This window comes from Staurois parvus, unplaced genomic scaffold (genome assembly GCF_062004578.1).
Source record: "Staurois parvus isolate SC_StPar_1 unplaced genomic scaffold, SC_StPar_1.0 ptg000058l, whole genome shotgun sequence".
Lineage (NCBI taxonomy): Eukaryota > Metazoa > Chordata > Amphibia > Anura > Ranidae > Staurois > Staurois parvus.
In genome coordinates this window covers 14883283-14896673 of record NW_028317854.1, presented here as the reverse complement: position 1 = coordinate 14896673, position 13391 = coordinate 14883283, and the positions used below count along the sequence as shown (strand labels likewise).

At 40.2% G+C, this 13391-nt stretch overlaps 1 protein-coding gene across 4 annotated transcripts in view; it reads left to right on the top strand.

Annotated features, from left to right (window-relative positions):
• The window catches only part of EGF (epidermal growth factor), a 186922-nt gene extending 174528 nt beyond the window's left edge, over positions 1-12394 (top strand). For all 4 annotated transcript variants that reach the window (XM_089668511.1, XM_089668510.1, XM_089668512.1 and 1 more), the window contains 2 exons: positions 3648-3725; positions 10267-12394. In XM_089668511.1, the coding sequence (XP_089524637.1) occupies positions 3648-3702 (55 nt within the window). In that variant the 3' untranslated portion in view covers positions 3703-3725; positions 10267-12394. The remainder of the gene's footprint in view (positions 1-3647; positions 3726-10266) is intronic.
• The last annotated feature ends 997 nt before the right edge of the window (positions 12395-13391 follow it).

The following is a 13391-nucleotide window of genomic DNA, read 5'->3' as shown; positions in this document are numbered from 1 at the left end:
AAGTAAATAAATAAAATTAAGCCAAAACCATTTTAGTTTCTAATTAATGTGTTGATAACTATAAATGTTCTGTACCTTTGGGAAAAGATGGAGCTTGCTGTAGGCCCTTAAATGACATATTTCTAATTACACACTTGACCTCAACAATATTAGCTTCTATTACTTGTATACTCTTGTTTCTAAAAATGGCTTTATGGCACTGAGCACCCAGTTCTAAGAGCAAATGGTCAGATTCCTGCTGAGAGCTGGCATGTTTTGATTGAATTTTGAAAATATAACATCATGGTAATCCCTGTTTTCCTCCAAAAAGAGACTGCCATCTGTTCCTGATTTAACCATTCCATCAGTTATCTCAGCTATCTTGACTTGGATGTCTGTGTTTGCTGCGTTTCTGCTTAAAGTTTAACTGAGCCATGAAAACATTACATCTATGTCACATGTGAAGACATCTGGTGAGAAGACAGCTACAGGATCACACGCTACTACACAAGCATACCCATCCAGTCTGACATGTTGGTTTACTCGATGACATAATACATGTAGCTTTGCTAGAAAACATATGTGATATACAGAGGAATAGGCTGGATTGAATCAAAGATCTTATTAACAAACTGCATCTTTTTAAGGTTGCTGCTGATAACGTGAAATACCTGTGTAGGTTTTTTATTATCCCTGGCTGGGAAATGTATTATACTGCTTAAATTTATTATGCTGTTTATTACCAGTCAGATTTTATATTTTTACTTTTCCTGCTGGGAAAATGGAAGTGTGCTAGTACTATTAGAATTTTTGGACATAAAGGCCTGGATAATGGGAATCATACACTTCAGTAGAATCTAGGCTGCCATAGAACTTGTAGCTGTTTGCTGCTTTTCCATTGTGACAAACCTCCACTCAAACGCTCACCCCACCTTCTGTCCAATGATTGCTGTTGGTAGTTTATGGGTGGAAAACCCTTGTTCAGTTTAAAGGAAACTTTTTCTGGGTAAATAGTGGTGTCTCTTCTTGCTGACCTCTCCTTTTAAAAATATGAACTCCTTAAGACCCAGTAAAAATGTACAGATAAGTTTGGACTTTTCTCCAACTTTCCTGATCTGCATGAATTTACCAGATCAGTGACTGAAAAAATAGAAAAAGGTAGAAATGTAAGGTTGTGGTACGTAAACAGCCAGGTAGCTAGCATATTCAGAAGACGTTCAACAATAGCATCTCTAGTTATCAGGGCAATTCTAACATACTGGGCATTAGAACTTTGGGGTTTTTTACTATTGTGATGTCTAACAAATGGCTTTTATAAATGACATAGACTGTACACATCACAATATCCCAACAAACCTTTTAATGCTAGTTTTGTCAATGTTGCAAGATAACGTTTTACATTGTTCTTGGGGCCTTGATATTTCTGCTTAGCGTTGCTGCTGTCATATGCTGGTTTTCTGTTTTTTTAAGGGACTCTGGAGACGAGAGATTCCCACCAGATTTCTCATTTAAGTTTAAGTGCCATGGCTAGCCCATTACACAGCCAAACAATTGTGCCATGCACTGCAAATGGATGAATCTTATGGTAGAATATGTAAATACTGAAAACACATAGTTCAGCACAAGGAGAGTGACATTGTGGGATATATGCCAAGACAAACCTAGCTGGGCAAATTTCCCTAGTGGAGTCTGTAAGAGATTTTTAGATGTTGGTAGCTGATAGGGTTCACCTGTACCCATCTCTGCTAATATTACAGTGGTCTGTAATTTGACTTAGGTTTGCAGGAGCATTTTAAGTGACAGCAAGGATAAATTAACTTTTTATCTTAGTTATAATGGTACTTTTGTTTTTTTTTCTTTTTTTTAAGTCAATTAGCATATATGAATATGTGAACAATACTCAACTACCTACATGATAACAATTTAAAGTGGAGCTTTTGCAAATATTTTTTGGCTTACTTAGCAGTGCAGGACAGAGAATAAAAAACATGAGACCCAATTTGTTAACATAGAATACAACTCTATTTTGCTTTCTTCCACTTTGCTTGTGTTTTATGCACAGTGTATACAAAGTTGAAGTTAAACATTAAAAAGCACATAGGGCACATGAAAACAAAAAAGTTATATTCTAATCTTTTTATGTGATTTATTTATAATGAACCAGATCTAGCCACAGACTAAAGAGGATGGGCGTACATGTAGGCCACCTTGAGCTTTGTCTGTTGGCTGTATGTCACAAACATACACTGATCAGCCATAACTTTATAACCTTTCACCTAATATTGATTAGTTCCCCCTTTGGCCACCAAAACAACCCTGACCCATTGAGGGATGGACACCAATAGACCTCTGAAGGTATGCTGTGGTATCTATCAAGATGCCTGATCAAGTCCTGTACATTGCGAGGTGGGGCATTCATAGATCAGACTTGCTTTTCCAGCATATCCCACAGACGCTCAATGGATTGAGATCTGGAGAACATGGAGGACAAGTCCACACCTTAAACTCATTGTGTTCCTCAAACCATTCTTGAACCATTTTTGAAGGGTGGCATGATGCATTATCCTGCTGAAAGAAACCACTGTCATCAATGAACAGGTGTATTTGGTCACCACAATGTTTAGGTAAGTGGTATGCGTCAAGTAGAATTCACAGGAATGGCAGGACCCAAATTTTCCTAGTACAGTATTGTCTAAAGCAGCACACTGCCTCCACCGACTTGTCCTCATTGCCATGGTGCCATCTTTTCCCCAGGTAAGCAACACACATGCGCCTGGCTATCCACATGATGTAAAATAAAATGTGCTTTCTCAGACCTGGCACCTTCTTTTCCATTGCTCCGCGGTCCAATTCTGATGCTCACAAGCCCATTGTGTGCACTTTTTGTTTTGGTGGTGTGGTGGTATGGTGGTAGTGGGGTGGGTGCTTTTGGCTGTGGACATGGGTCAGCATCGGCACCCAGACACGGCTACATAGCCCTATATACAACAAAGTGCAATGCCCATTTTTTTCTTCTGTCAACACATCAACTTCAGGGCAACACATTTACTTGTTTAATATATCCCAACGACTTTCAGATGCCATTGTAACAAGATAATCAACGTTATTCAGTGTATGTACAACTGGATATCCCAAGCATGCATGTTTAGATAAATAGAATAGAGAGGAAAGACTACAACCAGACATCTCTAGCATTTTTCTTGAATGAAAGAATCATAATTGTGCAAGGTTTTATAAGCTATCCAATCAGTCCTTTGGTATCTGCTGGTCTCCATGAGCTAAGAAAGAGATTTTCACCTTATCTGGCCAAAGTCTGCCACTTTGATGACAACTTATGTCTATGACCAGTACAAGGACCTCATCCAAAGACATGCTGGTAGGTTAATTGGATCCTGTCTAAATTGCCCCTAGTATGTGTATGTATGAATGTAAGTTATGGACTTTAGATTGTACGCCCCTTGAGGGTTAAGGACTGATGTGAATGTAAAATATATATGTAAAGCGCTCTGTAAATTGATGGCGCTATATAAGTACCTGTAATAAATAAATAAATCTGCTTTGAGGGATGCATAACACCTGTGCTACTTCATTATTAACACTACATTCTTTAAACGCTACCTAGGTCAGTCTGACTTACTGCATTCTTCTATTTTTGTTTTCACTGTAAGGCATCAGCTCATACAAAGCAGAAGCGCTGGCGGGCGCCACATCGAGCCATATTAGCAACATGCAGAAGCCAGCCTGAGGTACAGTAATTCTTTATTATTAATATGTCGCAGCAGAGGATCAAAGGGCAGTGGGGATCCACTTGAGATTATCCATGAAATAATTCACATCTTCTATACATTAAGTAGCTGCCAGAATCATTGAGTGCTTTGCCCTGAACTCCAGGTCATCTTACTTCATTGTTATCCCTCTAAGTTCACAGCTGCTTGGATATACTGCAGTTATGAGCCAGTGTTATTGTTAGCCCCAGCACACAACAGTTGGAGAGCCGAGTCTAAATTAAGGAAATGGCAAAGCGATGACATGGTGTATTGATGTGAGACCCCATCAAATTAGTGTAAACCTGCAGATTTTTACAAACAGCTATTGTAAAAACACCTTAAAAATATTTATTATTACCTCTTTTATACGTAAAAGGATCATGACTAGCGGCCAGAGTGTCTATTACAGTGAACAGGGAGACCCATTGCAGGATTAACCTTTTGATTCCTTTACATCCTGTTTGAGTCCTGGCAGTGTTTAGACTATGTATATACAAGTGCTGGATGATAAAACACACCAAGGATCCTTATGAAATTGCTGGTGTTTATCTCATTCGGAAATGCTCTTTTTTTATGGATCCACAAGGCCAATATTAGCGACTGCAACCTCAATGCTTACAAACGTGATCATTTCCAATAAATCAATGAACTTTACCCTCTGCATTTTTGCTCAGTACCCCTTAACTATATCAAGAACACATGGTTGGTGTCAGGAACATGCTAAGCAACCTTTTTTTGTTCCTGTATGCAGGGGCGGACTGACCATTTGGAAACTCGGGCACTGCCCGAGGGCCCGGGGTCAGTAAGGGGCCCCATGAGATGCCCCTGGTACCTTTTCCATACGCTTTTTTGAGTTTGGGCAAGGACACAGGGGCCCCATGATCCCTTATTGCCTGGGGGCTCCATGAGTTGTCAGTCCGCCCCTGCCTGTATTTATAGTGACAGTTTAGCTTTCTCCAAACCTATACTGTATATCAAAAACGTTTGTGAATGTTGGGCAACAAAACTAGCCATAGATATACAGTACATAATGGACTTTCCCACTATCGGATGACTGTTTTTCGTAACACACATATTGGACTTTTCCAAGTGAACATTAATGTTTATTGAAGATGCGGAGAGGCTACACATCCTCATTGCCAGTCTTCAGAAAACAGTAGTGATTGACTAAACATATGCAGTCCAAGTCTTTTAGAGGGGAGAAAGTGTATTATTTTGAGGTTTGGGGTTTTGTAGACACTGTTGGCACACCAATATATTCACTTATAGATTGACTAAACATGCTGTACAAGGCAATAAGACTGTTGTTATTTAGAAGAATGCATATACTTTATTTACATGGGATTGCCTGATCCATTGCTGTGTTATTTTATAAAGACACTATCAATGTTTCTATTGAAAAAGAACCAGCAAATATAGCATACGACATCTCAGTGTTAATTAACTGTTACTTAACCCAGGACCCTGCATTCATTATATCCGATCTCCCACAGTACACAGAACATAGAAATGTAATTATTTTAGTAAATATAAACTGCTCAATAACTTTTCTCATCAGCAATATACAGCAGTCTTGTGACTTCTATCAGTGTCCGGCCGAGCTCTGGTTAATCTTGTAAGAGGGGTTTTCATTCTCCTCTGACTGTCCTATAAATCTGCATATACAGTGGTATATTTAGGTTTTGTGCTGCCCTAGGCAACACAAAAATTGTTGGCCCACACAGATGCTGACTAACTACACCCCCCCTTCCCCCTTCTGCGGAGAGTGCCTGACCCTGCCCCCCATCTGAGAGAGCCTTCCATTACTCCCCCTTCCCTTGCTATAGAGAGAAAGACACCCATCTTCACAGCTCCAGACATCCGTGAGAACGAAAGTCAGGCTTTACATACACCATCAAGCAGCCTGCAACCTCTCTCAGATCCCCTGTTTCCCATGGCGTACGTGTTCCTTCTTCCATCCCTTCTTCTGGAGAAAGGCGTGTGCTGCCCCCCTGAAAAATGCCACCCTATACGCAAGTGCCTTGTTTGCCTTGTGGTAAATATGGCCCTGTGCAAATCCCTGACCCTGTGTCTGGACAGAGTTGATTGGCCCTGTGCTGACCACATGCACCCCCACTCCCCCCCCCAAAAAAAACCCTCTCTAGCAATACACACAAAACTGAGCATGTGCAGTCTTGCCACTGCTGCTCTAACTATGGCAGATGGATTTGGGACAGCAAAAGAAGGAAGGGTCAGAGAAGACAGCATCAAACTGCCTTTTTACACGATGCAAAGGATTAACCCCTTAGGTTTCACAGTGAGTATAACCAGCATGCATTACTGCATATACAGATGGATTTTACTGTCGTGGCTTTAGTAACACTTTAAGTAAAAAGTGACAGAATAGAAAAAGCAGGACTCAAGAGAGTTGTTTAAGAGCACCTCAGAGGTTACACTTGTACTGAAAAAAAATATGGATGTTTACATACTAACCTGATGAAAATGGTAGTGGACCTGGTTGTCTTTACCTGTAACACTTTCTGGGTCACTGAGCTAGAACAAGCATGCAGCCTGTAAAGTCAGAACTTCTAATCTCCATATTTGTTCTGGGTCATAAAGCCATTGGATCAGTGTGACAGACAGGCAACTGGCTAGCTAGCTCAGCAACTGTACCGCTCATATTTCCCTCAGTATAGCTTTCCTTTAAAGTGACTGTAAAGTCTATAATTTAATTTTTTTTAAATAACAAACAGGTTAATACTTACTTGTTCTGTGCAATGGAATTGCATGGAACACCCTGAAACCTCCTGTTCTTGGGTCTCCCGTTGGCACTCCTGGCTCCTCCTGTTTTTGGCGTGCCATCATAGGAAGCCACTTCCTATCGTAGCTTTCCCAAGGTCTCAATCCCAAACCCTACTGTCTGTGTCCATTAACACAGAGAGTAAGGCTCGGACCTGCCTCCCAATCTATTATTACAGGATTTGACTGACAGATAATACACTGCTAAAAAAAATTAAAGGAACACTTTTTAATCAGAGTATAGCATCAAGCAGTGGCGTCCCAAGGCAGGTGCGGGGGGTGCTCGTTGGGATGCAACCTATACGGGGTGACACCAGACCCGCTCCAAGAAAAGGTAAGTTGTAAAGGGAGCCGACGATCCCCGCAGGATGCATTGGATCTGCGGATTGAGCATAATGGATTGGAGTCCGATCCATTATGCTCAATCCGTAGATCCGATCCATTCTGCGGGGATCGTCAGAGGGGGTGTCACCAAGTGTTACTGCACCGGGTGACACCTACCCTAGGGACGCCTCTGGCATCAAGTCAATTAAACGCCAGGGATGTTGATCTGGTCAGTTAAATAGCAGAGGGGGTTGTTGATCAGTTTCAGCTGCTTTGGTGTTAATGAAATTCAGTGTACTAGATGGGCAACAATGAGACGACCCTCCCCTCCCCGCCCCAAAACAGGAATTGTTTTACAGGTGGAGGCCAATGACATTTTTTTCCCTACTCATCTTTTCAGACTGTTTTTCACTAGTTTTGAATTTGGCTAGGGTCAGTGTCACTACTGGTAGCATGAGGCGATACCTGGACCCTACAGAGGTTACACAGGCAGTACAACTCCTCCAGGATGGCACATCAATACATGCCATTGCCAGAAGGTTTGCTGTGTCTCCCAGCACAGTCTCAAAAGCATGGAGGAGATTCCAGGAGACAGACAGTTACTCTTGGAGAGCTGGACAGGGCCATAGAAGGTCCTTAACCCATCAGCAGGACCGGTATCTTCTCCTTTGTGCAAGGAGGAACAGGATGAGCACTGCCAGAGCCCTACAAAATGACCTCCAGCAGGTCACTGGTGTGAATGTCTCTAACCAAACAATCATAACAATCATAAACAGACTTCATGAGGGTGGCCTGAAGGCCCGACATCCTCTAATGGGCTCTGTGCTCACTGACTGACACCATAGAGTTTGACTGGCAGTTGCCATTGAACACCAGAATTGACAGGTCCGCCATTGGTGCCCTGTACTTTTCACAGATGAGAGCAGGTTCACCTTGACCACATGTGACAGACGTGAAAGGGTCTGGAGAAGCCGTGGAGAATGTTATGCTGCCTGTGACATCGTTCAGCATGATCGTTTTAATGGTGGGTCAGTGATGGTCTGGGGAGGCATATCCATGGAGGGACGCACAGACCTCTACAGGCTAGACAATGGCACGCAGACTGCCATTAGGTATCGGGATGAAATCCTTGGACCCATTGTCAGACCCTACACTGGTGCAGTCTGTCCTGGGTTCCTCCTGGTGCACAACAATGCCCGGCCTCATGTTTCAGTCCATCTGACGCCACCAGGTTGCTCCTCAGATTGTCCAGGAGCTCAGTGATGCCCTGGTCCAGATCCATCCATCGTCTCATTAGGAGCATGCCCCGATGTTGTCAGGCATGGACACAATCATGTGGTGGCCATACAAACTATTTTGAGTTGCTGCAATGCAATTTCAGCAAAATGGACTAGCCTGCTGTATAATTTTTTCACTTTGATTTCCAGGTTGTCTTTGAATTTAGTCCTCTGTAGGTTGATCATTTCCTTTTCCATCAAACGATGGGGCATCCTTACATTCCTAACAGATTACCGAGTTTATATCAGTATAGATATCCAGCATGATATTTTTCCCTATTGAGATCTGATGTGTTTTCAAAGTGTTCCTTTAATTTTTTTGAGCAATGTATAAGGGGTGGGTTGGGTGAGGGGGTGATACTTTAAGCTAAAGGAATGCATTAAGGTAAAGAATTTTAGCTTTTACAATCACTTTTAGGTGTACCCATGAGCTATGTGCTGACTAGTATGCATGTAGCCCATTAACTCAATAGAAATTATGGCATCACTGAAGCTTCCCGTAAACACCTTGGTTAAGGCACGATTTAGCTCACAATAATCACTATTCCCACTTTTAAAGGATTTGAGAGTCCCTGTGGACTATACAAAGTCCGGTGGGTAATTCATTTTTAACATTCTAGCTACTGAGGATGTGTATTTTTGGTTGTCTATAGCAGTGGCCTCCAAACTGCGGCCCTGGGATGTGGCCCTTTTGCCTTTATATGGCCCTTGGGGCACTATTTATCCCACTTATACGACACACTATTCTGCCAACTGATACCAACAATGGGGGACCATTTCTCCCACTAACACCAATAATGGAGCACTATTCCTCCCAATGACACCAATAATGGGGCACTATTCCTCCCCCTGACGCCAAACATGGTGATGTTTACTCCCACTGAAAACTTCCACTATTGCTTGTTACAGTCCGGCCCCCCTAAAGTTTGAAATACAATAAACTGGCCCTTTATTTTGAAAGTTTGGAGACCCCTGGTCTATAGCTAAAATGATGCCATTATTAATTGAACCAATATCATAAAGTGTACTCACCCACTTTCTTACCTTGTACATTTTTGGCAAAAGGACCCTGCCATTTTGGCAAAAGGTCTGCACTAATAAGATATGTGCTATATACCATGTTTTGCCTCCCAGAATGGTCATTTATATTAGAATGAGGACAATAGATGGCAGACTGAAAGGGTTTAATATAAACTGGAATCCCCTTTGAAGAATCTCAAACCTCAGCTTTATTGACTTCAACTTCCATATGATCCCAGATGATTTAGGATTCTCACAAACACATGGCTCATAAGAATGTATGATGCATTGTGTTGGAGATGGTAGAATTTATTTTCCTGAATGTATATGACAAATATAATGTGTATGTTAATAATATGAATTCATACAACTTGCATTTAGAAGATACATACATCTCTTCATCATTTCTTTCTATACAATACCCACAGGCAGAAATGTAAATGTCAACTACATGTAGTATAAAAATGACCAACTGTATCTACAACAGAGGCAGACCACTTGTGTCTGTTACAGGAGACAGGCTTGTATTAATTTTATTTACCAAGCCTTGCTTAATTTGTATTTTCCTACACAGGATTTATTGCCAGGTGGATGTTTTCTTACCATTAATAAACATTGCAAAGGAAAAGCCTATGTCTCACAAGTGACATTTAGGGAGATGTAGTGCTGAAATGTCTCTTTGTACCACAGGTCAGGTTTCTTATTGCTTTTAAAGCTATGCCAGTATATTGGGTGTCAACTGAAAGCTTCTCTTCAAGGTAGCTTTACAGCACATCATTCCCTGACAAGAATATGCTCCATATTGTATACATCTGTCTTTATATATGTATGAGCATTCATATATGTGTTATTAGGCATTCTTTGAAAATTTAAGGGGGCTTTCTGTCTACAAAACCCACCAGCGAGTTATATCCTGGCAAATCTGGAAATTGCAGTCTCAGCTTTCTTCTGCATGTACACCTGCTGGTGAAATTTGGTACTGCAACTTGTTTAGTGAGGTATATGACTCTACTCTATTAGTGTAATATAAACAACAGCTGGACTGGATTCCTAGGTAAATGAAGTTTCATTATAATCACTTGTACTTGTTGTTGATTTTTCTGCATTCCTTCTTTTGACAGTGGCCAGCAAGACTGTGAAATTGAAAAATGAACAAGTAATTGGTCTGTGAAAATTAAAGCAGAGCTTCAGTAATCTATAAACTAACGTGAAGACAACTGTGCCTACAAAAACGAGAGTTCCGTAATCTGATTTGTAGATGAATGCGAAACAGAAAGGACTCATCTCCAGCCAGCTGCAGCAATAAGAAGAACTTGACTACTCTATACAGTTGTACAATTTAACCAAATTTATATGGGATTCTTATTTGTCTAAAAACCATTACGCTCCACAATGAGCAGATTTTAAATTCATATGTGAAATATTTAGCTCACATTGTTCCTAGTGCTAACAAGCAAGTCAGGCGACTACCCAGAGTGCAGGTGGCCATCTTTTTTGTATTTTTCTAAAGAAAAGTCTCCACTGCTATATAATAGATTTTTTTTACACTGAGTCAATAAGAAAAGTGATTGCAAAAAGCTATCTGAGGACTTGCTGGTTATATATGGACTTGCCTCTTATATCCATTAGATAGACTTGTAGGCTACATTAAAGAACATAGGTTTGGAAGTTTGCATCTATGCTCACATTTCTACCTTTTGGTTTGTTGAACATAGGGGGTTATTTACTAAAACTGCATAGTGCAAAATCTAGTGCAGCTAATAAACCAATCAGCTTGCAGGTTTTATTGTCAGAGCTTAATTGAAAAAGCTGAAGTTAGAAGCTGATTGGCTACCATGCACAGCTGCACCAGATTCTGAGTGGTCCAGTTTTAGTAAATCTCCCCCATACTGTAACATAATGGGTGTGATTTCCTAAATACTTGTTTACATCTCTCTGTATTCCTTCTTTTCAGTTAAGGTTGTGTAGCTCCAGTCACCAGTTTTGTGTGCTGTGGTGCTCGAAACAGAAGTGAACTGTATTCCCATTGGTTTCCCCATATTACTCCTATTACTCAAAAACCTTTCAACCCCTTCATTCTTCCTCGGTATAAATCAATTATGAAATCAAAGACACAACCTTAAATGAAACAAATGTTAAATATATGAAAAAAAATCAATATCCAATAAAAGACTGAAGTTTTATCCCCTGTAACAAAACTGTTTATTTATACTAGACTTTTATAAAAACATATCTACCATGGTTCCTTACTTCCTAAAAAGTACTATATATGTCATATACTGTTAAAAAATACAGACATAACTCCCAAAACATTACATATCACAATATTACACAGTACATATGCTTCAGCCTCTTAAAAGATTCAATATCTATAGAAGATGTTCAATGTTCAATAACAAAAGGGCAAAAAAAAATCAAAAACCCCCAGAAAATCTAAAAGGGGATAATTTTACAGCATTTTCTATCTTTGGAGGAACAACCCTGCCTATTTAACCTGCAATGGAAAAGAGAGGTCATAGGCATCTAAAGAAAAACCTATAGACATGCTAGGGGATATTAGTCCTTAAGTATTCCAAGAAATCCCTTGCTGGTATAGTGCATGGTGCTCCTACAAGTGAATCTTTCCCATTAATGAACATAAACATACTCCAGTTCCTTATTGGATATTGATTTTGTTTTTTCTTATATATGTAGTATTGCCCCATTGGTACTCTGTAGAAGTCCATTAGTCAGGGATTTTTGCAAAGTTTAATAACTAATTTCCCCTTATTACTGAATGGTAATGTGGAATGCCATATTTCACAGCAGTAGCAGTGGATTGGTGTGATGCATGGTTTTCATGTTCTTTTCTGAGAAACCCTGGCCAACTTTGACATTAAAAAAATGAATATTTCCATTTAGCCTGAATAACTATTAGAAGCAATGGCATTCAGTCTAGTATAAAACTTTCAACCTGTAGTAAATCATTCCCAAATGTTTTGTGTCATCTTGATGTATTTTGTCGTAGTTCTGCAGCTAACATCCCCAGATCTAAATACAATGATATGATGGGCACCATAAACAAAAGTACTGTGACAAACAAAAATATGTTCTTTATATTTAAATGTGGTCTAACATTATTGGTAGTTGGTGAAATAATTGTGGAGTGGTAGCAGCTGGTGAAACGTCAGTCATGGAAATAGCAAATGTATTTTCCTGCTTTACATGTCTTCAACACTTTGTACATAAAATAATTTAACCCTTGATAAACTTTCCAGCCTTCGTTATTTTGTATGTGCTGCCTTTGCTTATGATTTTTAATGTGGGGAATGCATAAGAACATTTTATGAAGGTTATTAAAGATGCAATTTGGGCAGATATTAAAAAAACTGCAATCAATTAATTTATATAAACAATAAAAATATCATTAAAGTATATCTAATTCCAAAAACAAATATATAATATATCGCAGCTAGAGAGGCCTTAGATGTGGTGGCTGTCTTTTTCTTTTTTTTTTTAACTTTGTGATTCTGCTAGTAACACGCTCTCTGGTCTATGGGTGAAAATGTATCAATGTTTACTCAGTGTATCTATAGAGGTACAGCATTGCACCCTAGGACAGAAAGGTTAGCACTACTGGACACCTTCCCCTCTCCTCTTTACATAACATGGTGGGTTGTATTTTGTAGTCCACAGAGATGGCAACAAACAATGCTAACATAAGACAGTCAGCAGAGGCAGGTGCACAGAAAAATATCACCTTATTGGATTTCTGACAGGATCAACAGGTATTTTCTCTACTTAAGAAAAGAGACAGGAGGCGCCTGTCTGAGTGTAGTAATAACACTGTATTTAATAGCAAAGGATTAAAAACAATAGAGGCCTATAGAAGGAGCTAGAGGCTCTGAGCGCGTAGCCTGACTTTCCCACGTCTGTGCTCTTCCTCCCCACTGACCCTCTTCCTGTGATGTCACATCTTGCCGGAGTGTTCCATGCTGGTTACTAGGCTCCTTCCTGCTGGATCGGCTCTAGAGCACCACCATTCTGAAGGATTGACCATCTCCATTAGCCCAGCTGCTATTGCACCAACCACCGGTGGCACCTGCAGGACGTTTTGAGGATTGGTCATGTCTCATATACACAGATGAGCTTGTTTTATTACTTCCTTTGTGAGTGTTTTTAATCCTTTGCTATTAAATACAGTGTTATTACTACACTCAGAAGGGCGCCTCCTGTCTCTTTTTTTCTGTCCATGCATACAGAGCTG